The following is a 27,743-nucleotide window of genomic DNA, read 5'->3' as shown; positions in this document are numbered from 1 at the left end:
CTATTCCTTCACTTGGATCCAAAAGTAAAAGTAATTGAAGAATTCTGTTTGGTATTCCTCTCCCTAATAGAAGGAAATGATTCCAACTCTTAACATTGTGCAAAAATGTAAGATTGTTAAATATGGACAATATGTTGAGTCCCATTTTTCAAACTCTATAGAGAAAGAGTCTCTTAAGTATGGCAGGTTTGTGGAAAATCTTGGAAACAGGTCATGGGAATTGTTAGTAAAATATTCCAATTCTACATACATAAAAGGAAATTATTTTAGAAAAACAACCAATGTCTCAGGTGGGCCATTGCAAACATAATGAGTCTAACAGAAAGAATTCCCTTTTTTGCAGCCTTCAGGAGACTCGGGTCCTGTCTTTTCCCACTGAGTATGTACTCAGTAAGTACATACTGTTGCTAGAGAAAAGGAGCCCATCCATTCCAGAGACCCAAAGCCCAGCTTCTGAGTGTCTTAACAGAGAAGTTGAAAGCTGAATGGTGTATTCCAATAAGAGTATCATACCACTGCCAAAGTTGGGATTCAGTATTCTTCCTCTTCAGTATTGGTCTTAGATATGGGTACTGGTAATAGGAACATCAACAAAGGTATATGGCTATATTCAACTCTAGGCCTTGAAACATTTTCAGAAAGACGGGTCACCCTAACTCCCCTGCTTTCTGGTCTTTGCACATGAAACACATCTCCTCCCATTTGATAACATAAGGCCTATACCCAAAAAGAAAAAAAGGAGGAAGAGGGAGAAAAGTGTGAAGTTTCCTTTTCTAAGCCCCTACTTTGCTCTGCATTGCGTTATTTGCTTTGTCCATGTAGCTCAGTCCTGGGAGTAATTAAGGTTCAAAGGCCTGAGTAATAACTCCTTAGTAACTAACTGAGTGCTTGCTACGAGTTTCATGGGTGTGGGTAAAATAGATTTGGAATTTAATTTGAAAATTTTAAGAGAGGATTCTGTATATTTAATTGTATTTTCCAGGGGGTGGGAACTAGTGGGAGGCTCAGAACCTCGGTGTGAATGAGATGGAAGTGTCTGGCCCATGTGAGAGTGCAGCATATGGGGGAAGGCCATGTGCCCTAGATGCAGGGCTTCCTCCACAGCCCAGCTGGGGTGAACTAGGGCAAATTCTTGACCTTTCTAAGCCTAATTTTTCACTTGTGAAATGGAGATCATAATTTCTGTCTCTGCAGGCAGAATTACATAAATTAATGGTTGTAAAGTGCCAGGCCTAGGGCTTGGCACGGGTAAGCACTCAGTAAATGTCAGTTGTCATCGTTGTCATAGGGGAAGTTCACTGGACTCCTTTGCACCTATCAAAGAGACACAGAAGCTATGTTTACATCCATAAGCAGGTTTGAAACAACAACAGCATAAACAAATAACAGTTGAATTCAACAGCTTGTTGTTTGGGAGAAAAAAAAACAAACAAACAAGTTTTAATTAACAGTTGTGTCTTTGTTTTTCCGAACAGTTTTGTGTATACAGATTCAAATGTGGACTTTAAGGAAAACAGAACACTTTACTACCATTACAGAACTATTACCATAATTTCTTTGGTTAAGAAAATTACGTACATTTTGTTAACCAAAAGAAAAAAAGACATTAAATGTGTCTGTGTTTTGCACAGTGTAACTATTTTTTTGAAAATGCTCTATAATCTGCAGGCTGGAGGGTGGACTGGGGTTCATTGAAGTCAGCCACATGTAACAGCAGCCCCAGACTTCTCACAAGGTTGAAAGCCACTGCCCTCACTGGTTCTGGTTGCAATTATAATATGCAATACATTTTGTTTTAAATGGAAGCTTTTATAATGAAATTTGGAAGCCCACGTCATTTCCCTTTGCTTACTACAAAAAGAGAATTTGAGGGCAGACAATAAAGGAAATGGCAGGGAACTATTATGTGACCTTGGGCAAATCGCTCAGTGGTTAGGCCTGTACACACACACACACACACACACACACACACGCACGCACACACACCCTTAGTGTTTAAATTCTTTTGCAGAGCTATGTCAAGCAAAAAGTGGAATGGAGATTTAGCAATTCTATGGTTATTTTGAATAAGGGATATTTGATCAACTTGAATGAATAATTGTTACCAAATTTTCTCATTAACCAAGAAATTGCTAAATCTTGTGTTTTAAGAAGTACTGCCCGGGGTAGGGGAAATGAAGGGTTTTCTTCTTCACTTGGGCGTACAGCTGAGAATTTAGTCTGTAGTTTTGTCCACTGGTCTCCCTGGAATGGAAGTCCCGGAATTTCCTTTCAGGCTAGATTCAAACATTTTCAAAACCGTTATTCTCAGTTAACACCCTGGAACATCACTTCTGAGGTGATTTTATTTAATTAAACAGGGCTTGGGCAGAAAGACAGCAAGATGTTTACCACTTACACGAAAAAAAAAAAAAAATCCAGAATCCTGTCCCCAAACTCCCAAATGATTAAATCCCGCACTCCCAGCTCGCACTCAGACTCCGCTTCGCCTGACCGCAGGCAGCTGCTGACTGCAGGCAGTTGCTGACTGCAGGGAGGAGTTGGGCGCTGGGGGAGCTGTTGCACGTACGTAGCACGTAGCACGTAGACGTAGCACGGAAGGCGGAGCGGAGGAACCATGGAGTGGTCCCATCTGAGCTCGTAGTGGGTGTGACTACCTTCAGGTACTGGTTTCCCCCTTGGCTGATGCAATGTTGCCTCATTAGGGACTCTAAACGCCAGTTTGACTTTGAGTATAAATAGAAGGTCACAGCTCTAGGGGTAGCTCTGCGGAAGAAGGAGACAGCAAATAGGAGACAGCAGGAGGGGCTTTTCCAGGGAGCTCTTTAGTGTGGGTCTCGGGCTGAAGGACAGAGAGCAGGCACGCCAGAAGGGACGCTGGGGTTGACACCCACAGTCTCCTTTCGCCCCGCTCATTAATTTAGCCCGTGCCTTTCAGCCGCATGATGCGGTGAAAAAAGACCTCCTGCCACGGCGAGATGTCTGCTTTGCACAGAGGCCTGGATTCTGCCCTTTCCTCCTCAGGAGTTCAAACGAGTCACTTCTCTCACACCGTAGAACTTTGGGTGCAGCAAGGCAAACGCGTTCAGATGTTTTCGTGTCTTGGGACGTTATGGGAGGTAGGAGGAATTGAGTTCCCGGACCTCAGGTGCAATGCACAGGTCCACGGCAAAGTCTTTCCACCTCAGGATCCGTGGCCAGACCTTCCTTGTCCATGCTTCTCAAAGTTCAGGCCACAGGTATTGTTAACAGGATCATTCCAGAGCCCCGTTTTTAAAGGTACGGCACACTGGGCCTTACCCAGGATTCACTGAATCAGCATCTCCGGGCACGGATCCCAGGAATCTGCATTGTAGCCACCTTCCTGGTTTTTGTTTGTTTTTTCCTTTGCACGTTATTATGTGAGAAATAGGGCCAGCTGCCACCAGCTTTTAGTCTTAATAAGGGCTAAGCTCTTAGCTTAGTATGGACCCTCTCTCAGTGGCTTATGGATTGAGCACTCCTGGGTTCCACTCATATTAAAGGACATTAGGAGAGGGTAGTTTATCTCATGATTTACTCGACAAGCATGATTTTGAGGGAGTGGGGCGAAGAGTGTTAGCGGTATCAAGAAATTTTTAATCAATTGAGCGAGACAGAGACAACATCTGTATCTTGGCCACCTCTCCCGTAGTGTGTGGGTTTAGTCACTTCTGCTCATCACACATCTGATTAGAAACACAGCCACAACCAGCGAAGCAATATTACAAGGTAGGTTGTTGTCAGCTTGTTGTTTTTCTTTAAGCCACTCTGTATATTCTGAATTACTGCTTTGAAAGAATTATTTTTAAGTGGTAAGTTAGATGTTTTCACTGCCATTGTTCTTGTGATTACTAGAAACCCAGGACTTTCCACTCTAACTAAGATTGTTTAAAATCCTTACATAAGAAGCAGGTGGACTCTATCGTTATGTATGCCGAAGGGCACAAAGGAAGATACATAAAATTTTAAGTACCCAAATTGCCCACTTTATGCCATATACCTCTTGTACCATGTATAAAAATATATATGTATATATATATAATAGGAAAGAATAAAAATTTAAAATAAGTATATATCCAGGTTAAGGAAAAAGCATACTGCACAAAAATGTCTTTGTATAAATGCTGAATAAGATAGGGTAAGGGGATATTTATAGTTCTGCAGACGACTTAATATTTACTGCACCAGGAATTCATCCATCCTTCCAACTGGCTTGAGAGGCGTTTGAAACCAATAAAGCATATTTGTGTCCAAGCAGGGAGTGGAGTCCAGGCCCCACATAGCAGACCTGAGATGTGCTGGCCCAGGGAGCTTAAGTGATGTCAAATGTAAACCACTTTTCAAAAGCATGTTATCAGGTCCACACCAGACTATCCATTTTGATAATCTCATTCCATTTTTCATTTTATTGTTGAAAGGAGAAATAGATTAATGAGAGTCCAAATCCCCCTAGAAAGAAAACCTTCCTTATAAGGCATGTCTGAAGAGAGATTTGGAAAAATTACTTACTCTGCCTTTGTTTTGCCAAGTAAAGTAACATTTAGACCATTTATATTTGAAAAATTCTTAACCCAGGTCAGCGTGGCCTACTAGATTGTATCTAGAGGGAAAGAAATGAAGAACAACTAAAGATGATGATGATGATTTGTTTAGGTCAGTTCCAAATCTTCCAGACCTTGGTTCGCCAGTGTTGATTGACCGCTTGCCAATTTTCAGTTTGTGTGTATGATGGACATTTGGGGACAAACCCCATGATCCATTTCAGATACAACAAGAAAAAAATTGGCCCCAAATTGCATTTGCAAATGGTGTACCACATGAAAGAAACATTTGTCTGAAGAGAATTTTAAATGTTCAGCTCTTGGATGTACAGATATATTCTTTCAGGTATCTCAGAACACTACAAGAAAGCTTGCCAGAGAATGATAATCAGAATCATAGCAGGGCATAAACAGAAGAGAACAGAAGGAGACTTAGAAATCATCTTATCACATTGGTGACATCGTTTTACAGATGAGTGACCAGAGCCCATAAGGGTGGTCCCCGTGATTTCAAAAAACTTGCTTCCATTAGTCTTTCAGGGCAGTGAGTCAAATGATACTGTGGTAGCTCCAGGAAAAAATGTCAAGGTTTGGAAATTCTTTAGCCACTCAGAGTTGGAACAAGAGCCCCGCTTTCCAGACTCCCAGGCCAGAAGGCTGCACTTGAAAGGATAGGAGGCTTTTTTTTTTTTTTTTAAATAATTCCATTTTGTCAACCAACTAGAAGACAATTTTGCTTAGATGCTCAGTGGAGGTGTAGTAAAGTATTGTTTCTGACCAAATGTTCCTGTCCTCAATGAGGTTATAGTAAACAGTATTCCTGCCCTAAACAAATTTATTAGCCAGGGTCATTTTTAACTTTACCACCTCATTCTGATTTTCACAGCTGCTTCTCAGAGGCGCTGGCACTGCCATTGATAATCCAAGCTTTCAGCAAGGTAAGCTCCCATTTGGCTAATAACATTTCATTTGGTTGACAACAGGCTAATAACTAGATCTTGCCACACACACACACACACACACACACAAGCCATCGCAATGCCAGGCTCCTGTCAATTGAATTAGGAACCATTGGTATAGACAGATAATCAAGGTCACAGGAATTCAGAAGAAAGAGACGTTATTGTCTTTGGAAAAGAGACTAACTAGACGAGATGTAGCTCCATTATTTACCATAAATAATTAGGGTACAGTCCCTGTTGGTAAAGAGCTGCACCGTACTTGATGGATCTTGTTCTATTCATCTTACTACCAGTGTTCTTTTTAGGCATTTTTGATGTCTGCATTTAGAGCCATTGGGTCTGTTGCCTCCCTTCTCGTGGGACATGGGGAGAACGGCTGATACTTTATTTGTTCCCGACAGCTAAAAAAACACATAAAGCCAGCAGAAACAGAGAACATGGTCTCTAGCCTTCCAGCTTCAGACCCCCGTCTTGGGTTGCATCGAAGCACACCACAGAAGCAGTCCTGGCCAAGCACACCACTTGAAACAAGCTGGGGAAGCCCCTGCTGGGCCAGGAAGGGATGCCGGTCATGAGGCTGAAATCTGGCCCAAAGGGGAGGCAGAACCTTGGATGGCTCTGCCAGGAAGGGACTGTGTGTGCTCTCACTGGGGTGAGAGCTCTGCCCTGTGGTTTGGTGAGTTGAGGTGTTGTGCACCTAAGGCCCTCCCAGTAAGCTGCCTCCCAGCAAATGCAAAACCGCACTGTGGCATACACACCCCGGCAGAAGGAAATTAATTAAGACCCTGTGCTGACATTCCCTTCTGAGCTCACGCCACCCTCCAGCTAGGGCCACACATCACTCTGTGAGAGAGCAGACACAGCTGTGGGAGCTGTCTAGACCTGCTGTGATTAAGAAGGGCTCTGCTGCCTTAATGTCGAGTGTGTTTTCTTATGTCAGTATTGTCTCCTAGTTTTAGCATGACTGAATTGTCAAAGGTTTTTGGGTGGGTGTTTTCCCCCCTTTTTTTGGCCTTGCCTGTGAAATGACACAGTCTTCTCTTTTCCTGATTTCCATTATATTCCATTGTATGGCCATGCACAGAGTAACATTTTTTTTTTAAAGTTTGTGTGTTTTCCATCTAATACCATGCAGTAACTATAATGCATAAACATGTGTTTAGGCACTTTGGAAAACATTTTTAAAATTAAAATGCCTCATGTCAGTCATAGGCATGCAGTACCAAAGTGTGTATGTAGCTGATCATGTGGATTATGTATTCAGAGGAAAACATCTTTATAGTTATTGTGCATGTTCCATAGCCACTTTTCATAGTGAACCATCTCTGCATTAAAATAGCATTTTTATTTTGTCAAGACACTAAAAGCAATTGGAGGCCAGTGTTGATCGACCACTTGCCAATTTTCAGTTTTTAAATCAAAGCTCCTTTGGACTTAGTAGGTGTGAGCTCTGTAAATATCTATTTGCATTTTACATGCATTCAAAATAACTCTCCCTTAAAAAAAAGAAAATGACTGAAGGAACATTTGCTCTAAGTTGAAAAACATTCCACCTCAGAACAGTCTCTTGTAGGCTGAATGATAGTCCCTTTGATATAATGGTTCTTAATGAAAATTGTGAGGGATTTTTCTGCTCTAAAAGCCTCAAGGGAGTTGGGTGGGAAGGGCACAGATCAGCAGTAAGAACAACACCCCTCCCAAGAGGCAATGACATTTGTTCTCCCGTCCTCAACGTTTGTTCCTTAATTATTTTAGATATTGTCTCCTTATTGTTTTGAATGCTCTCCCTAAGAGGAAAAGTCACTTTTGCACAATGCACACAATACCCAATGTTGCTAAAGGACAAGGACCAGCCTTTGGGACTGAGCCACTTAAGACTGAAAATCTCCAAGCTTATATTTCTTTGTCATTGTCAACATTATTTTTCAAAATTTGAAAATATGAACACCAATTAATTGACCAAGATTCCAGCTATTTAATTAAAACTTGATGAGTTACAGAATTTGTGGGGATGGTAAGCAAGTATTGCTTGGGTTGTGTTGTCAAAGGCATCCAGGAAGAATTCCATCCAAGGCATGAATCTTAATAGGTACTTCATTTGCCCAAGCTGGATTTTATTTTCATACAATTTTATTTATCACATACAGTTGTTTAGATGAATCCTTGAGTAAATATAAAACCATGTGAACTCTGTTTACAACACATCTTGTACCTAAAGGCCCTGACAATGAATAGAGACTCAAAGATGAATTAAATGACCCCACTTTCAAAGATGTACTGTCTAGTAGGGGAAATAGAGAGGAAGAAATATCTTACAGTGTAATACATATAAAATCTCATTTGTGTCTATACAAAAATAGCCTAGAGAAGGGAGTAACTGATTTTTTTTTTTTCTGGAGAAGTCAATGAAAAGGTAAACCTAAGCAGGATCATAAAATGTAAATAGTTGATTGTTTCCTTTGCTGTACAAAAGCTTTTTATCTTGATGAGCTCCCAGTAGTTCATTTTTGCTTTTATTTCCCTTGCCTTTGGAGATGTGTTGAGTAAGAAGTTGCTGCAGCTGAGGTCAAAGAGGTGGTTCCTGTAGGATTTTGATGGTTTCCTGTCTCACATTTAGGTCTTTCATCCATTTTGAGTTTATTTTTGTGTATGGTTGTAAGAAAGTGGTCTAGTTTCATTCTTCTGCATGTTGCTATCTAGTTCTCTCAGCACCATTTGCTAAAGAGACTCTTTTTTCCATTGGATACTCTTTCCTGCTTTGTCAAAGATTAGTTGGCCATACATTTATGGGTCCAATTCTGGGTTCTCCATTCTATTCCATTGGTGTATGTGTCCTGCCTTGATGATAACAGCTGTGACTAATGAATGGATAAAGAAGATGTGGTGTATGTATATGTATGTGTACATATGTACATACATACATATACATACGCACAATGGAATACTACTTGGCAATGGAAAAGAATGAAATCTTGCCATTTGCAACAATGTGGATGGAATTGAAGGGTATTATGCTAAGTGAAATAAGTCAGAGAAAGACATATATGTTTTCTCTCATATGTGGAATTTGAGAAACTTAGCAGAAGACTATGGGGGAAGGGAAGGGAAAAAGTAGTTACAAACAGAGAGGGAGACAAACCGTAAGCGAACAAACTGAGGATTGATGGAGGGGGCGGAGAGGAGGGAAAAATGGGTGGTGGGTATTGAGGAGGGCACTTGTTGGGATGAGCGCTGGGTGTTGTATGTAAGTGATGAATCATGGTAATCTACGCCCGAAGCCAAGAGCACACTGTATACACTGTGTGTCAGCTAACTTGACAATAAATTGCATTTTTTTAAATAATAAAAATAAAATAAAATGTAAATAGTAGTGTGCTAAGGACACAAGAGGAAGATGGCTTATATACCAGGAATAATATTTAGAAGAACATGGAAGAGTGAAACCAGTGAAAGAGAGATTGAGAGAGAGACCATTGCAAGCACTTCATTGTTACAGAACATGAGTGGGAAGGCGTCGGGGGTGAGTCTGACCATGCTTTCAGGGCCTAAATCACGGAGAGTCTTTTACGCAGTACTAAGAAAGTTGGCTTCTAGTCTGTGGCACTAATGAACCATGGCTGAGGTTTAGGCTTTAAGAAAGATATCTCCAGTGGTACTTTGGAGGCTGGATTATGAATTTGAAGGGAGAGAAACAAGGATGAGTAAGGCTATTTGGGAGGCCATTATATAGTCCAAAGAAAAGAGGATGTAGGGCTTAACTAGAAAAGTAGAGACAGGAGAAAATAGAAATGACAACTATTAAAAAGGGGGGTTGGTAGGTTGAATTTGGAGAGTCAGAGAAGGGAATGAGCCATGATGACTTTTGATCCTTAGCAAAGAAGCCCAATGCAGCATTTAAGGAAGGGTGGTATGCACAGATGCAGCTATTAAGGGTAGTCTTAAAATTGTTTTCAATTACTCATCACTAGCAGTGGCAATTTTGTCAACTAGTATTCGGATTCTGCCTGCATCTTCTGTATTCCGGGGATAGGGAAGTGGCAACATCTATAATCCATGACTGCACTTAGCAGATGCCTGGAAAAAAAAACTGGTAACTCCCTAGGAGGCCCTATGAGAACAGCCCAGAAATTACAGTCAACAGAGTTGAGCCAGAGCTGGCCCTGGCCAAAACAACCAATTAGAATAGGGGAAATTCAGTAAATCATTTGGTTATGTGGCCTATGTAATATGGCCCCCTACTAACTCCAAACCTACAAGAAAGATACACATACACATATAGAGATGTACACAAATACATCAGAATAATTTGAAGATTATTTTAACAAATTATTGTATATTTTGACTGTCAATGCCGTGTTCATGGAAACTAAAATGATCTTAATATAGGAGGAACCCACTTATCTCAAAAGCAAGCATTTGTTTCGGATATATTCTGAAATGCTAGCATTTGTTAGGGGAGAATTTTCTACTGGATATTTTTCTAATTTCTGCCCTTTCTCTGTCTGCTCTTGTCCCAGGGATCTTAGCCTTTTGCAGTGCAATTATTTTCTGAAAATAATGAGTGTATCTAGCTGTGCCCTGGGCACAGTGTTGTATTTTACATGGTTACATCATTTATTCCTCCCAACAACCTACAGGTTGAAATTGTTATTACCCCAATTTTCAGATAAAGAAATAAAAGCAGAGCGGTTAAATGACTTGCCCAAGATTACATAGCTAGCAAATGTATAGACACTTCAATCCCAAGATGTTTGACAGCTTGTCCAAGTGGTCTTAGCCACTTTCCATGTCTGGTTCACTTGGATTTACAGATGAAGCAGGTTTTCTTGTGTACAAGACCAAAACTCAACCCCATCAGTCATTATTATCAATCATTTTTGTCATTTCATAACCTCAGAGTTTAAATCTGTAGTCCTGTGATCCCCTACCAACCCAGGAAAACCTAAAACAATGAAATTGCACTTGCCTGGTCTGCTGACTTTACACCAAGATCCAGCTAAACTGTATGAACTGTCAAGGCTAAAACTAGGACTTCTATCTTAGCTAACACCTGCCTCTCTCTCTCTCTGTTGAAATATATTATAATTAGCTGCTCTTCCTGGGAGAGACTGTAAAACTGAATGCAATTAAACAAAAAGAGAGACAGCAGATTTTATAGCAAAAAAAAAAAAAAAGTAATTTGGAAAGCCAACTAGATGGATGCATATTCAAAAGTAGCAATTTCACAGGCAAGGCAAACCTCCCTTATTTTGCAATAATGTACTGTGTACTGACTGGCAACCACTGTAGCCTTTTGCACATGCTTGGGACTCTATCCTTGTCCACTGGTACTCACAAAATGGGTTTGGTTGAATTAGGACATTTAATAGAACAGCCATCATCTGGCTGTGGTTTCACGTTAGTCAAGGACCACAATAAGCAGGTGACATGTGGCATACAGCCCATGATCCTTACTAGCCAAACGGCCCACTGAGTGCAAAGTGTGTGTTACAGATACTCAGACAGGCTGCTGTGCTATAACTAAAGGTGTGCAGTGTGGGACCAGTTGCCTCGTTTCTCTCAGTCAGTTCTCCGGCTGTGAAATGACCATGCTGATGCCTGCCCTACTTCCCTCAGGAGAACATGGTGAGATTCAGAAAGGGCTACAAACAAATTGTCTGTTTTATTCAAGTTTGGCTAATGAAAAACCTATAATACAGCTCTTTGTAGAAATGTATTCATTTGTCGCTGAACAGATACTAGTCCCTGAGCACAGTTCTAGGGGAAGACCCAGTTACTTACCGTTAATTAAAATGACTCATCATTTTCCTAAAACTGCATGTGGGAACTGTCAGTCCAAAAGGTAGATCATGAAATAACCCATGGCCCAGTCACTAAAAGCTGAAAAGATTTGTAAGTGCCTCAGAAAAGTTCACAACTTAGTTGGAGAAAAAAAATTAGTCAAGGCAGATGTGTAGTGCAGGTTTGTAGCTGGGGAGAGGCGGACTTAGGGAGAAGAAACGCAGAAAAAAAATTAAAGCTAAATGTTAGCCTCATCCTAGAACATACCAGCCTGGAGATACTCTGGGTTTTATTGAACAGTTGCAAGGTAGCTTTAATTTAGCACTATATTTTGAAAGGTTTGCTATACCAGTGCTCTTTCCAACATTGCTTGTGTGTTTTTGGCTATGCCTAGAGGCCTGCTGTGGACTGATGGATGTCCAGGTGTGGAAAAGGATGCTAGCCATTTGTTTGCACTATGGATTTATTTCTTTGCCCTGTCTTTGCTCCTCCTAATTAAAATAGTAAACATTATTGTACTCAAAGCTTAAATAGCCCCCTGGACATGAGAGTGTTATGAATTAATAATTAGAAGTAAACTCCTTTAATACGCCTCTTCCTCATATCAAATCTTTCAAATGCAAAGCCAATTTGCAATAAATATCAGAGAAATGTAAAAGGCAACCTGATATTGAACATGAAACCAAACTCTCACAAAAAGCAACATAACAAGCAGGAAAAAAGGAATTTTGAAAATTATCTTCCAAAAAAAAAAAGAAAAAATTATTTTCCTAAAGAATTCTGAATCCCCAGTGCTCTATTTTCCCAGGTTAAAAAGAAGTTAGACTATTGTAGGCGTTCTGAACTAGGTTACTGAGTGGCCATCTGTAGCAGGCCAGCCCCTGGATGTCGTGCCCCTGTTAATGAAATCTGGATGTGCACTCGTAAACGGACCTGGTGAACGGTAGATGTCAGCCATTGGGTGATGGGCAATCATCAATCATCCATTGTCAGTTACTTCTGTCCCAGTGAGTAAGCCTTTATTTAAAGCATAAAGTAAGAATGTTGCCAGACCACAGGAACAAGCCCTGAGCTGTTTGCAGGTGCTGCTATTCACAGCTGCCAATTAAACCCCTGACATTTCCATCTTGGCCATGAGGCATAGCATATGCTTTTGACATACCAGTTTTTTAAAACAATATCATCTATCTCAGATTATCAATACATATGTCTTATTCTTTTCCCATGCTTACAACATTAGGCTTTTCAAAATATCTTGTTTTAGAAGTAGAGGAAAGAGAAACAGAAAAACTCTAGTGAACTGAATTATTAAGATGTACACATAGCATTTTCTTGTAACTGGGGAAGTGACCAGCATTTTAGATGTGGAAAGTCATCTGTGATGCCTAAATATACATGGCAGAGACTTCTTTGAAGATTTCAACTTTTGGTAATCTTGTCCCTACCTTTCTTTCTGAAAATTTTTCTTATTCTCTGGTAACCAGATGCTACCTACTCATCTCATGTAATTCAGTGCTGTTAGAACTAGGTATTAAATTTTTGATTATATGACTACATTCCAGTTCTTTTCATTGGGATTCAAACATAAGTATGCCTTGTGCTGGAAGAATTTCGTGAAATTTGCCAGACTTTTTATTTGGTCTCGATTGTAGGTCCATGAAAGGGTGTACTCCTATGCAGAGTTTACATGATGCCTTTACTTCCACATATTTCCAGGTTGGAGTATAAAAGCATGCCACCACTCTTGAAGGATTATAGATATTATGGACATTTCATCTATAAATACCATGAATAGGAAAAAGAGAAAGAGAGAGAAAGCTCTACATACACCTTTTGGGAATATTTCCCATTTTTAACTGATTTACCCATTTTTCTAGCTCTTGGTGTAAGGGATGAACTTTGGTTACAAACAGAAATTTGAAGTAAATTATTCTTGCTGATCAGTGTTTAGAAAATGGGGCACCTGGGTGGCTCAGTCAGTTTTGCATCCAACTCTTGATTTTAGCTCAGGTCATGATCTCACAATCCATGGGACTGAGCCCCATGTTGGGCTCTGTGCTGACGGCGTGGAGCCTGCTTGGGATTCTTTCTCTCCCCCCCCCTCTCTCTCTGCCCCATTCCCGCTCACACTCTTGTGTGCTCTCTGTTTCTCTCAAATAAATAAACTTAAAAAAAAAAATGAAGATAGGTTCTGTGTGGTTTTATGTTGTTTCACAAGAATTAGGTCAAAATCAGCTGTGATTGGAAGTGTAAGTCTTTGTTTTTCTTTTCTTTTTTTTTTTTTTTTAATTTTTTTTTTCCAACGTTTTTTTATTTATTTTTGGGACAGAGAGAGACAGAGCATGAACGGGGGAGGGGCAGAGAGAGAGGGAGACACAGAATCGGAAACAGGCTCCAGGCTCTGAGCCATCAGCCCAGAGCCCGACGCGGGGCTCGAACTCACGGACCGCGAGATCGTGACCTGGCTGAAGTCGGACGCTTAACCGACTGCGCCACCCAGGCGCCCCAGTCTTTGTTTTTCTAGGTCCAGCAACAGACTTTCTGATCTGAGACTGCCTCGGCCTTTCTCCCCATCCCCTGTTCATCTGGCAGAGCTATACACTAACTTCCACATTCTGTGGAATCCCCGATTCCCACTGATTTCAGGGACTTCTGTTGGGGAAAGCAAATCTGACAAAGCCAGGGTCTCTCTGTCTTATTTTGTTTTATCATGGTAGAAATTTGACGTTATTTTCTCACTTCTCAGCAGGGGAAAAGTTGCTATACTCTTTGAGGGAGGCTCAGCAGATTTCCATTGTAAAAAGAAGAGAAAATTTGTTACTGCTGTTTGTGTAACGAAGGGCTACTAAAGGAGCTATCTTCTAATAAAAAGATGGCTTTGCTCTGTAAATTAATTTTATAATAAAAGCTGCCCTACGAATATATCGAATGGTGAAAATCTGAAGTAAATATGTTAGCATATCAAGAATACCTGTGTGTTTGAAATGAAAATTCGATGACTTACAGCATCCTTGAGCCCTTGAGCCATACGCACACGTATTTCTTAACAGAGCTGAGGATGCTGTGCAGTGGCATCAGCTTTGGGCTGCTCAGTTGGGACAGTGTCCACAGGCTTTGAGATAAAAGTGAAAGGTTGGGCCACTTACCTCCACCGATACCAGGTCTTCCAGGTGCCTCTGGCTGTAGCAGTAATGAGAGCGATGATGGCAGCAGTAATGCTAATAATAACAGTAATGGCAGCTACCATTACAGATGGCAGCTTTGTATGGTGGTTGAGAGCATGGATTCTGTAGGTAGACTGTAGATCCTGGCTCTGCCACGTACTAACTCTGTGATCCTTAGTAGATTGCTTAACACTTCCGTGCTTCAGTCGCTTCCTCTGTAAAATGGGGGTAGTAATAGAAGCTACCTCATTGGTGCATTGAATGCTTGGAGTAGTACCTGGCATGTACTACAAGAAGTACCACTAGAGCATTAAAGAAATGAGTATGCCTAGAACAGAAACTATATCATTATTCCTGTTTTTCATGGAGGCAGACTGAGGCCATGTGAGGCTTCCAAGCCAGCAATTCACCACATTTTAACCTGGGTTGGTGTGACTTCAAGACCAGTGTTCTTTCTGCCGGTCTTCCAGGCTTTCTATTGTAGGCGTCATTTCACAACTTACACCATTGATCGGAACGGGGTTGAAGAAAAGAGACAGTGTTTGAAACTTGGAAAAGGCAGGTACTCCAGAGTATCAGAGCAACAGAAATCATCTAAAGACAGGGGACAGTAAACATTTTCCCAAAGCCAGAAAGTCAGGTAGTCACCACACATAATGCTCCTGAATGAATGAACTCATTCATTTATTCAACAGTTATGCGTGTCCCCCACCTTTCTGCACAAGGGGCAGCAGCCTCACGTGTAGCCACTTAATGAGTAAGAGGATGTGTTTTATGTGATTTTGTCCAAGAAAGAGGCCCACGATAACTTTAGGAAATGATACTAATGAGAAGATGCCAGTATTTTTTCTGGCAGTTGAATCCAGTTTGGTAAATTCTGGGGCTCTGTCTTCTCCCCTTCCTCAATGTCTCGAGGCAGAGCAACCTGGCCACAGAACGAGGCAAGGGCTGTCTGTCCCAGGGCTGGGTCTCATCAGTACATTTGTGTCTCTTGTGGTTGTCTTTATCCAGCCTAACTGGTATTGTTTTTGGCACTCTTAACATTATGATGTTATGTTTCAGATGTTTCCAAAACTGAAACACACAAGGTCTTTCATTTCCTTTCTGCCTACTAAGATTATTTCAGCTCCACACATGCAAAGCAGAGTATTATGCAAGAAATTAATCATATCAGAGCAAAGTAGCTACTGAAAAATTGCCAAACACCATAAACATTGGTCAAAATGGAGTCCAACCATTTGCACAGAGAATAATTGAAGCTATGGATTCACTTGGGGTAACTAAGCAACTTTTCATTATGAATTATAAAGCTTTTCAAACATAAAATGATATCTGAGAGGAGTGCATTACCTAAAAGGTTTCGATAAGCAATGAAAGGAGCTTTAAAATATGCAGCAGGGATCAATCATCCAGCTGTATAGCGTTACTTATACTTTGTGGCGTCACCTACATTCCTTGATAAACAATGTCCCATAACCTCCGAGCATTCCCATTATTTTCGTCAGCACCCAGACATAAGAAGTGACAAAAATGTCAGATGATGTTTTATTTACTAATATAAAACAAGTTCTCGTCGAAGTAGACATTCTACGACAATGGAGGTTTATGAAGCACATTTCCCAGCACCAAAAATGATTCACGTTGTCCAAGAAAGATAAAAAGCCTGCTGTTAGTGATGAATTTTAATTGGAATGTTACTCATCATGGGCATGAATTTCTTTCATTTGGGAGATGACATGTCCTGCTTCTGTTGTGGAAGGACAGTTGAGTCTGCCTGAAAAAGAAAAGGTAGCTAAAACACACTTTTGACACCCAAAAGCAAGTTGTCCTGGTGTCACCTGCCGAAACAAGTATTCTCATGTCTTCCAGTCATGGCTTTGCAGGCGACGTTTTTGTCAGTTACATGTAAAATCAAACCCAGCATTCAGACTCAGATGCAGAGAAGTTCTGCCTTCCTCTACCCTGTTTATGAAAAAACTCAAATGAAATGGGAGCGTCAATTGGGAAAATCACTTGATGGTATGGAAGAGTTGGAATTAGCTGTAGGATTCTACCAAAGGTGCAGCGAGATAGAGTGAGCAGCACAGAAGAAAAAATGACAATTGTAGATTCTCTTCGTTTTGACAGAAGAGGGCCTGAGTGTGGCATATCAACATTGACTGATGCTAGGTAGTAGAGAAAGGGAACTAGTAAAAGGTCAGGAAAGTGGAGTTAAAGAGGGTGAGGTGCATGGAGACTGGAAAGGTAAAAGGGGCGGGGGGGAGGAGAAGGGTGAGGAAGAAAGGCTAGATATATGAAAAGTTTCAGGACCTCACGTCCTTTGCAAAAAGAAAATCGTTTACCAACCTTTATGTGATTCAGGAAATACTGTGGTTTAGGAAGGTTTAAACTAATGCAGTGGGCATTGGTCCCATGATTGTGGGGAGAAACTACTTCTCCTGAGTAGGACAAATAGGGTGGCTGCAGCCAGCCCCTTTGGAACTCGATATAAAAACATCAATTTGCATCATGGAACCTTGGCCGGCCTGCTTTGTGGCGGTGGTACAAAGCAGTCAATGCTCTATAGATACACAAATTGATTACTTCAATTACCAAAATCAATTTTCCAGAATAGAGTGAAATACATGGAAACGTATCTCAAAAGGTCATTTAAAATTAGCCCAAACTACCAACTGAAGGCCCTGCATTCAGAAGAGCACCTTGCTGCACAGTGTAACTCTCCCTTTCCTGTATCTTTGCCTACGTAAGGTCTGAGGCTAAAAGCACCCAGCTGGAACCTGGTGAAACAACAACCAAATTGCATTGCTCCCTGTGCACTCATGAATCTCTTAATAAGCCTACCTGATACAGTTCTTAGTATGGAACCAGGGTTTACTCCTGTAAGTAAAAGGGTCAGGTCTATTCTACCCCCCCGCACCCCCCCTTAATAGATATTGTTTGAATTACGGCTTTCCTTTTAAATTGTGGCTGGCCATGTATGTTTTGGGATATGTTGTATGTATTGCATAAACACATAGACCATTTTCTGTTCAGATACTATGCACTTTTATGTGCAGCACAGTTATCCACATATATATAATATCTCTCATGCAAATATACAAAAATTCATGAGGATGTTTTGCTCTCTTAAAATCCTTTCAGATTGCTTGGATGATTTTCTTTACATGTTTTCAACTTACCTAACGGCAAACCTCACTTCATTCTACACTAGTCTAATTAATTTGACAGGACTGGAAACTTGTTCTTCCTGTTCACACTTATTATTCATCTTTTCAGAATGCCCTGTAGGGAGGATGAAGCACAATAAAGCAGTATTTACCAAATGCCTTAGTGCTAAATGCCCTTTTATGCTGACTCGGCACATTGGTGGCATTGAGTAGATCTGACTTTAGGGCAGCCTAACAAAAATGACATTTTCTAGAGTATCATCTATTTAAACAGGTCTTAAAGAAGGGAACTATGTCCGTTTTTCCCTGAAGTTTTACAGTGGGCTCTGGGGACTACAATTTATCCCTACTGTATCTGAAATCTTTGCTAAAGAAATGACAGAGGTATCATATTTTGCAAGATAAGCCTTCAGTCGGCAGTGGCAAATGTAGAGATAATTTCAGGTTTCTTTAAGAACTGCAGACATAACCTGAAACATACCAAGCATTTTGAGAAGGGGTCGGTTGAAATGCAGAATCGATAGATGCAACCAGAGAGAAGGGCTTTTCCTTTTAGGCTAACTTTGAAATTTTCCTCAGAGAGCAAACTTTTGATAGGGGGCAAAGATTCTTACAAGGTTGGTACAGGTGGATAATTAAAAAAATAAGAGTGAATTTATCTGCATACATTATTTAAATACCTAAAGCATTTCTCTGCTTTAATGATAAATTACGATCAGTAAAATCTGTTGGCTGCCTTCAAGCTAACTAATGGATCACTAATCAGCAACAGTCGAATCATCCTAACTAAGGTGGAATAAATATCTCCAAGGAAGCTGCAGTTAATTTTTTCGGTCTAAACCTGTACAGATGCTGACATATATGTACCTATATTCTTGTACTACATATGTGTGTGTGTGGATATGTGCATACATGTGTTTGTATGCACACATTAAAAACCTTTGACACCTTCTTGTTCACCCACCACTGCTCTATTCTTGTTGGTATGTTGTATAAGAAAGATTGTTCCTGCCACTAATTAATCCTTAAAGAGATTGGCTCATACATCTCATTGTTACCAATACATTTTTAATTGTTCATTTTACTCCAGCACCATTTGAACACAAGTCAATTTGCAGTTTCATTAGAGGACAGAAAAGGCCTGGGGTCTATCCTTGGTTTCAAAAAAGAAAAGGATAAAAAGCAGGCAAAATTTCAGAAAGAATGTTAATCCTCGAATTAATCAAGCAAGAATTAATGTGTGCTGCTACTTGAGTGCCTAAGTCTTCTTGCCAAGAAGTGCACTTTGTCATACCTACCCCTCCGGAGAAACCTCTTTACAAGCTTTGTGGCCAAATACCCTGGCAACTAATGACGAGCTTTGAAGCAACATTCACAGACCATTTGCTTTGATGACATTTGGAGGCTTTTCTCCCCTCATTCCCATTCTATTGTTAAGTAGAGTACACATGCCATACAGCCTTTGAAAACTAATCAATACAGTAAGATTTGTCAGGTTGCAGCTGACTAGTATTACATCTTAAAACTCTTTCCGTAGCTGACTTGTTGTACACATTTTTAAGTTAAACCTTATGAAGGGGGTTGGGTAGATTAGCCTTACCATATTCACAGGCACACTAGTATGACATGGCTCTTTCTTCCATATTTTAACATCAAAAGCTCATAATCTGTGTAAGTTAACCTTCCATAAAACTAAAATTATATGGTCATCATACATAATCTGATGATTGATTACAGCTGTCAGAAAGGTCACAAATTGTAAATGTTTACTACAGTTGCACCATGAAAATTACTACATACTTTAAAAAAATCCATCTAGAGAAAATAGACAGCTTACATTCATAGGTTGCAGAACTGAAGCATATATGTTTTCTTTGTGACTTTTAGCTCTCTTAAAATCAATGTTAAAACCCTTAGGTCTGATTTTTCATTTCAATGTCTTTGTGTAATGTGCCTCAACCATACCTCATCTAATTTAATAAGATGCAAGCTAAGGAAGTACTTAAGTTACTTATCAAGGGTTTCAGATGACACATTATTATTGTATTCAAAAGTCAATATTTGCTAATCATGTTAGTACAGGAACTGTTCCAGGCCTACAATTCTTAAATTGCAGAGATATTTAAGATTAATTAAACCTATCTCCCCTGGTCCTCTCTCTTCACCTCTGTGGAAGGAGTAAATCAATGACATCCTATGTAAGCCCAGAGAGCCAGAGCTTCAAGCCTGAAAGCCACTAACATCCTTAAGCCTCTGTTTGCATCGGCGCCCCAGAGTTGAGCTTTGCCATTTCTCCACGGTTTAAGGAACGTTTGTGTGTTTTGAGAGCAAAGTTCACCAGTTTGCTTGATGTAATTAAAGAGGTATGACCGTTCCTGAACATACAACCTGGACTCCGATATTTTTTTAAGTCAGGAGAATGCTGAAATGATCATCTGGTCTGACGTCTTTTTTCTTTTTATATGAAACTTTGTGGATAAATTCGCAGCAGACAAACTTGAAAGGGTACTTGCGGTTTCCGAAGCCGGGCACAATGAGAACCTGTGCCTGGGTCCACATCCCTGAAGGGGTTACACTCAAATGACACGATTGCAGTGAACCCCTGACCTCTTGCTTATACACTTGAGCGGAGACAGCCAGCTGTTCAAAGGTCAAGGCTCCTTTACTTTTAGACAGTAGACTCGTTACACAAGAACCATTGCTAATCTAATGTTACGTACAGAGCCCAGGACCTGGCTGAGATTAAGTGATAAATAAAACTTTGAAGTCTTATTAACGTGTATTGACTAGTAGAAAACTGCCAAACATAGTACTTCAGTGATGACTACATTAGCTGCTAGTTCAGTTCCCTAAGGAGAGACTAGTGCATTAGCCCAGTGTGCCACCCAGCATATATTTACAGGTAGTTCGTGAAAACAGTAATGCTATGCACACTGAATATCTGGAACATGAATCAATGGAGACCAGCTAATTAGGTTATAAATGCATTGGTTTTATTTTTAACGTGTCCTCAAATAGAGTCTGCGAGTAAGCATTCTGAAATGGGGCTCTTAAACTGAGAGAAGCGACAATCAGATTATTCTCTGCCACTCTCCAATCAATCCAGAAGAGGCAGGTAAAATACTCTGATGCATATTCTATATAATCAGAATGACACATCCTATTAATATTCCAATTACTGTTGAACTATTAGCAATGCCTGAGTCTGGTGTCTTAGAGCCTCATAGCAGTAATCCGGGAACTTCGTGTCATCTTTTGTATTCATTCAATTTAAAATGAGACAATTTTCCCTTTAAAGCACTTTTATTAAACATTATTTTATGCATGGATTTAACATCCTAATTGATTTAGGTGGACTCTCAGAATGAGATGCTAACTCCTTTTGTTCTTTTCTTTGCTGAAAGAGGTCAGCAGCTGTGATCTTATTTATAAATTTAAATGCCAAATTTTAGCACAGTGAGTTATTATTAAAATAATAGTTATTCGTGTTCATAAAAAATCTCTATTCACACTGTAAAAACCAGGAATCCGATAATTTAATAAACTGGTCTAGAGTAAGAATGGGCCAGAATTGTCACTCAGAACACATAAAAATCATAAAATCGTACACATGAAAGTGACTTTGGAAGAAGCACTGAGATGTTTCCACTCTTCTAAATATTGCCTCAACCTAAAATTTGCTTCTTTTTTTTTGAAACTCACATAGGAATATATTCAGTACCACAGAAAAAATACAGTTCTATAAGCGAAATATAGAACTACTAGTTGAAAAAGTCAAACTTGCCAGCATTTCGTCCATGTTTTAGGTTGTTTGCTTTATCTTAAATTGATTTTGGTTAAATGAGTTTGTGTGATGGTACAGCGTAGATCAACCTCTGCTTTCTTACATTATGTAGCTGCTACTGGCCATGAATATCATGAATGTGGCACACAATGCTGATGCCTTGGCACAGCTTGAGAGGAGTGGATATAGAAAAAGGTGGATGCTGGGGCACCTGGCTGGCTCACTTGGTTAAGCGTTGGATTTTGGCTCAGGTCATGATCTCATGGTTTGTGGGTTTGAGCCCCGCGTTGGGCTCTGTGCTGACAGCTCAGAGCCTGGAACCTGCATTGGATTCTGTGTGTGTGTCTCTCTCTCTCTGCACGTCCCCCCACTCGTGCTCTGTCTCTGTCTCTCAAAAAGAAATAAACTTAAAAAAAAAGAAAGAAAAAGGTTGATGGATATGAGAAATGTTTTGGGGTAAAGTCTAAAAGATGAAAGGTTGAAGTTGGGATATGAGTAAAATGGAGGAATCAAGGAGGATCAAGGAGGAATCAAGGCTTATGGCTTGAGAAATTGAGTAGATAGTTATTTCCAAAGATGGAAAATACTGGGGAGAAGAGGTTGAGTTGGGGTCTGCTGGTGCAATAAAGACTTCTCTTTGGACATGGTAAGTTAGAGATGCCCACGTGGAGATATCAAGGGTGCAGTTGGATATTTAAGTCTGAAGCTCAGAAGTAAGGTATTGACTAAAGATGTCAACTTAAGCATTATCAGCATACATATGGCATTAAAAGCTATGAAAATGGATGAGCTAACTCAAGGCCTGAGTATAGAGAGAAAAGAGGGACTGAACTCTGAAGAATCAGCATTTAAAACCCAGGCTGTACGTAGCCTCTGTGTCAGGGCCAGAGATCATGCTCCAGAAGACTTGATCAGATGACCCAAGATGAGATTTGAAAGGCATTCCTTTCCTCATACCCTAAAGAACTGTACCAAATTGAGATATATGCTTGTGAAGGATCATTTTATTGTTCTTATTTTTATTTTTATTTTTTTATTAAAACTTCAATACAGAGCACACCACAGCCGTTCTGGAGCTTGGGACTCTAAAATGGCAGAGCAGCTTTCTCCGGGAAAGACGACAGACCAGGTGTGTACCTTCTTCTTCAAAAAGCCTGGTAGACAAAAAGGGGCTGCAGGCTGCAGGAAGCGCCCCGTCTGCAACCGGGAGTCTGGAGATGGCAGCAGCAGCAGCAGCAGTGACGAAGGCAGCACAGTGGTTCGCCCAGAAAACAAGCGGGTGATCCACAATCCGATGATACAGAAGACCCATGGTGGTGGTAAACAGAAGGTGGCTGCTCTGTTGAGCAGCAAGGAGGAGGAGATCGAGCCCCAGAGCCTTGGCATGGTGTACAAGTCCACCCGCTCAGCAAAGCCTGTGGGACCAGAGGATATGGGGGCGACTGCAGTCTACGAGCTAGACACAGAGAAGGAGCGTGACGCACAAGCCATCTTTGAGCGCAGCCAGAAGATCCAGGAAAAGCTAAGGGGCAAGGAAGATGACAAGATCTATCGGGGGATCAATAATTATAAGAAATACATGAAGCCCAAGGATACGTCTATGGGCAATGCTTCCTCCGGGATGGTGAGGAAGGGCCCCATCCGAGCTCCCGAGCATCTTCGTGCCACTGTGCGCTGGGATTACCAGCCCGACATTTGTAAGGACTACAAGGAGACTGGCTTTTGTGGCTTTGGAGACAGCTGCAAGTTCCTCCATGACCGTTCAGATTACAAGCATGGGTGGCAGATCGAACGTGAGCTTGATGAGGGTTGCTATGGTGTCTATGAGGATGAAAACTATGAAGTGGCAAGCGATGAGGAGGAGATACCATTCAAGTGTTTCATTTGTCGCCAGACCTTCCAGAGTCCAGTTGTCACCAAGTGCAGGCATTATTTCTGCGAGAGCTGTGCACTGCAGCATTTCCGCACCACCCCTCGCTGCTATGTCTGTGACCAGCAGACCAACGGTGTCTTCAATCCAGCGAAAGAATTAATTGCTAAGTTGGAGAAGCATCGACCTGCAGAAGAGGGTGGTGCTTCCAACTTCCCAGAAGATCTAGATGAGAGTCGAATCCCCATTACTTAGTTTTCCCATTATTCTCATACCTCAAAATAAATATTTTGTGCTAAGCAACGGATTTGAAAATGAGTCCAGTAAGAGGGTAGGAAAAAAAAGAGGCCGAGGGACATGCTAACCATACTCTTGAATCAGAACCTTTGCAGTTGCTGTTCCCTGTGTTTCTGGGACACTTCACCCTCAGAATTCTATATGACTCACTCCCTCACATTCTCCTGGTATCCATGCAAATGTCATCCATTTAAGCGAGGACCTCACTGACTGCCTTATTTAAAATAGCAACACCAATCCTGTCCCTATCACTGTCTATCCTCCTTCCTCTGTTTTTTCTTCATAGAATTTATCACTGTCTGGTATATATTTACTTGTTATTTGCTTGTTTCTCTCTCTTCTCACTAGAACATAAGCCCTATAAAGAATTTTGTTCCCGTTTCGCTGCTGTGATCACAAAATATCTCCCACCCCAACCCTGCAAATACTTGACACACAGTAGGTTCTCAATATATTTTTTAAATGAACGAATGAAAGAACAAACCAGAAAAAAGAGATAAAAGGGAACAGCTAACGAAGTAGGAGGAAAACCTGGAGGTATCTCAGAGGCTAAAACAAAAAAAAGGTTTGGAAATGGAATATGGTCTAATATGTTAAATGCTGCAGAAGGGTCCAGGAAGATGATAAAGCAACAAATGCATTACATTTGGCATTATGAGAGTAACTGATGTTGACAAGAGCAGTTTCAGTATAGTGGTTAGGACAGGAGTCAGAATTATTAAGGGTGAGGCGATACTAGGAGATAAGGAAGTGGAAATAGAGGCAGTAGGTAACGAATTTGAGAAGCTGCTGTGAAGAAAAGTATGGTATAAGGCAGTTCATAAAGAGGAATATGAGATGAAGGAAGGGTGTATTATTTGCTCTGGATTTTTAGTGGGGTATTGATTATCTCCTGCCACAATATTGCTGGTTAACAAACAACCATAAAACTTTAGTGGCATTCGATAATACGCAATTTTTATTTCCCTGGCGTGGTTAGCTAGGTGGCTTTGCTTTACGTCTGGAATTTGGCTCATGTAGGCTGGCTTCAGCTGGGATTACTTAAGTATGTTCCACGTGTCTCTCATCCTCCACCAGCCTAGTCCAGGCATGTTCTCCTCGTGACACTGAGCCACAATACCTAAGTGGAAATGGGCAAGTTCTCTTGCCAGTTCAGAACTAGGACACTGTCACTTTGTCTTCATTCTCCTGACTAAAGCAAGCAAGAGGCCAGCTAGATTCAAAGGAGAAGTAGTCCAGTTACTATTGCTCTGATGCAAACTGCCCTAAAACTTAGCAATGAAAAATAACCATTTTATTATCCTTAACAATGTCTTTGGGTCAGGAACTCAGACAGGGCACAGTAGGGTTGGCTTTCCTCTGCCCCATGATGTCTGAAACCTCAGTTGGTGAGATTCAAAGACTAGGGACTGGAATCATCAGGAGGCATCTTTACTTGTGTTTGATAGTGATACTGGTTGTCAACTAGGACTACAGCTGGAGCTCTTGGCTGGAACACTAGCATGTGTCCTCTCCATGTGGGTTAGACTTTCTCACACCATAACAGAATTAATTGCTTCTTTCATGGCAGCTCAGAACTCTGAAGGCTGATAACCCAGTGTGTAAAGCATGAAGCAGGTCTTCTTTTATTACCTGGTCTCAGAAGTCAAGCAGTGTCCCTTCTGATGCATTCTGCTGGCCACAAACCAATTCTCAAGCCTTCTCCAGATTTAAGGAGAGGAGGATTATACTCTACCACTTAATGGAGGAGTGGTAAATTTAGGAAATGGATGCAGGCACATTTATGAGTGGGAGGGGGAAGAAGAAAGATGCAGTAGTTTACTTTCTAATATTAGTTGTACTTCATTCGGTGTTGCTTGACCCTGTGTATTCATTCTACCTGAGAGCAGCCAACACAGACCAGAAGGTTCTTCACCCTACACGGAAAGAAAATGTATTTTTAACCTGAGACTGGAGCTCCCAGGATAAAGAGTTTATCCAAATTGACTCCACCTACTCGATTTTGAAGTTAAGTCCCTGAAGATTCTTGGGCATGGCTGCTGAAAAAGCTGCTTTACATTTAAAAGTCTCAACGGAGAGTATAAAAGCAAGTGTCAGCAGTCATGTATTATAGGAGTTGGTTCTCAGTGTTTGACTCAGTGATGCCCAGGGCCTTCTCCTGAGACATTTCTAGGGTGGCTTTGGTGTCCAGAAACTTCAGTGCAGCAACGCTTTACAGACCATGCTGATTGCAGATTAATTTTGCGAAAACCTATAAGATATTTCAGATCTTTGAGTTATTTGAGTATTCAATTTAATTTTAGCCACAGATGTTTATGTAGGATTTCTCTTATGATTTCGTTTGATATATTTAATTGTAATGTGCCATTATTTCAAATCACATTTTGGAGATGTTAAACCTAAACATGTGGGAAATAAATGAAACTTTTAAAAGTAGATTCTGCTTTTCTTTGTGGGTTTTCTGGGCTAAAGCATTGAAAATAAGCTGACATCTGTTGTAAATTTATGCTATATACTTCTGGTCTCTAAAACCATATACAACTTTATACAATACAATAAATGCAATGCAATGAAATATATATACAGTAGTTCCCCCCCACACTTATCTATAGGGGATACATTCCAAGACCCCCAGTGGATGCCTGAAACCACAGATTATACCAAAGCCCACATATACTATGTATTTTACTGTACATAAATACCTATGATAACATTTAAAAGAGTTTTAAATCTTTGGTGTTACATATTGGATGTAAATGAAAAACCAGATGCAAAATCATTGACAAAATATACTGTTTGAAGAAGGTGAGATCTTTCTCGTGAGTAGGAAGAGGAGTGTTTGAATAAATATCATCAATATTTATAAAGCATTTTGTAGTTTAAAAAAAGTTTTTGAATGGTTTTCTGAATAGTCTTCTGTTGTGTGTAGGGCAGGCATTATTGTTTTATATTCATTTTATAGATGTGGAAACAGGATCAGAATATTTAAATGGTTTTGTTTCACAAAGTAAGGAAATGGCAGAGCTATAATTTGAACCCTGTTTTATTGCATCTCACTGAATGGATTATGTGTGTTTATAAAGATACACCTAAATTTATACATGTTTCTATACATGTGTCAATAACATAGGTCAATATTGTGTAATCCATTATCACATATCTAATTGTGTGTATGTCTATAGAAATGAATATACTAATAATTATTTAGATCTTAAGCGCAATCACTCACATATTTTAATAGATACAAATGTATACTTATTCATACATTTTTCCATCTACCTATCAAACTTCTGTTTGATATCTGAAAATATGTTTGCATTTGGTACACATTTTGCTAAAGAAGTATTTAAAAGAGGGGCGCCTGGGTGGCTCAGTTGGTTGGGCGGCCGACTGCAGCTCAGATCATGATTTCACGGTCTGTGAGTTCGAGCCCCACATCGGGCTCTGTGCTGACAGCTTCAGTGCCTGGAGCCTGCTTCCGATTCTGTCTCCCTCTCTCTCTGCCCCTTCCCTGCTTGCTCTCTGTGTCTCTCTCTCTCTCAAAAATAAACATTAAGTATTTAAAAGAATACAGCTAATAAAGATGCCTTTACATTTTGAAAGTCAAACTAACAGAGCCTTAGTATTTAAAGTTGGCATTTTACCCACTCCTTTTCAGAGCTAAAGGGTTTCAATAGTTAAAAATTCTATGAACATTTATGAGGAGGAGCCAAAACAGAGAAAACAGTGTTTACATATAATCCATCCTTGACGTGAACAAAACTTTTGATAAAATTGTAACATAGAAGACTCGTCCATAAATTCAAGGGCAAAGAACTTAAGAAAAAACCCAAATGGGCAGGCGTTTACCAGATGCCATGTGGTGTAAGTGCAAAAGAGCTGATAAATGTGGGTGAAGCAGAGTAGGTCTCCTGGATTAGCTACCTTCTAAATATGGATCCAGGAGAAGGAAATGGCAAAGAGGAAAGAAAGTCAAAAACACCAAACCACAAGAGCTCAGGCCTAAACGCACAAAAGGCAAAAGGCGGGGTTCTGAGGAGTAAAGTTAAAAAAGGACTTATGGCAATTCATGAATGTCTCAAACCCATGACCAAGTTTAATGTACCTTTGTCTTGCCACACCTCCAGGATTCTAAGAAGCTATTCGTTGTAAGACG

The 27,743-nt window shown here is 40.4% G+C and overlaps 1 protein-coding gene across 2 annotated transcripts; it reads left to right on the top strand.

The window, feature by feature from the left end:
* The first annotated feature begins 2,576 nt into the window (after positions 1 to 2,576).
* On the top strand, positions 2,577 to 26,025 carry LOC122496925 (E3 ubiquitin-protein ligase RNF113A-like). 2 transcript variants are annotated; one of them, XM_043603531.1, is made up of 3 exons: positions 2,577 to 2,663; positions 5,449 to 5,500; positions 22,474 to 26,025. In XM_043603531.1, the coding sequence occupies exon 3, from the start codon at positions 22,511 to 22,513 to the stop codon at positions 23,543 to 23,545; it is 1,035 nt and encodes a 344-aa protein (XP_043459466.1). In that variant the 5' UTR covers positions 2,577 to 2,663; positions 5,449 to 5,500; positions 22,474 to 22,510; the 3' UTR covers positions 23,546 to 26,025. The 2 variants fall into 2 exon arrangements, with proteins under 2 accessions (XP_043459466.1, XP_043459467.1); XM_043603532.1 differs by lacking the exon at positions 2,577 to 2,663 and adding an exon at positions 2,673 to 3,750.
* Positions 26,026 to 27,743: the final 1,718 nt, after the last annotated feature.

The sequence above is a fragment of the Prionailurus bengalensis genome, chromosome A3 (genome assembly GCF_016509475.1).
Source record: "Prionailurus bengalensis isolate Pbe53 chromosome A3, Fcat_Pben_1.1_paternal_pri, whole genome shotgun sequence".
Classification (NCBI taxonomy): domain Eukaryota; kingdom Metazoa; phylum Chordata; class Mammalia; order Carnivora; family Felidae; genus Prionailurus; species Prionailurus bengalensis.
Note: the sequence above shows the minus strand (reverse complement) of the source record. Positions and strands in the feature narration are given on the sequence as shown.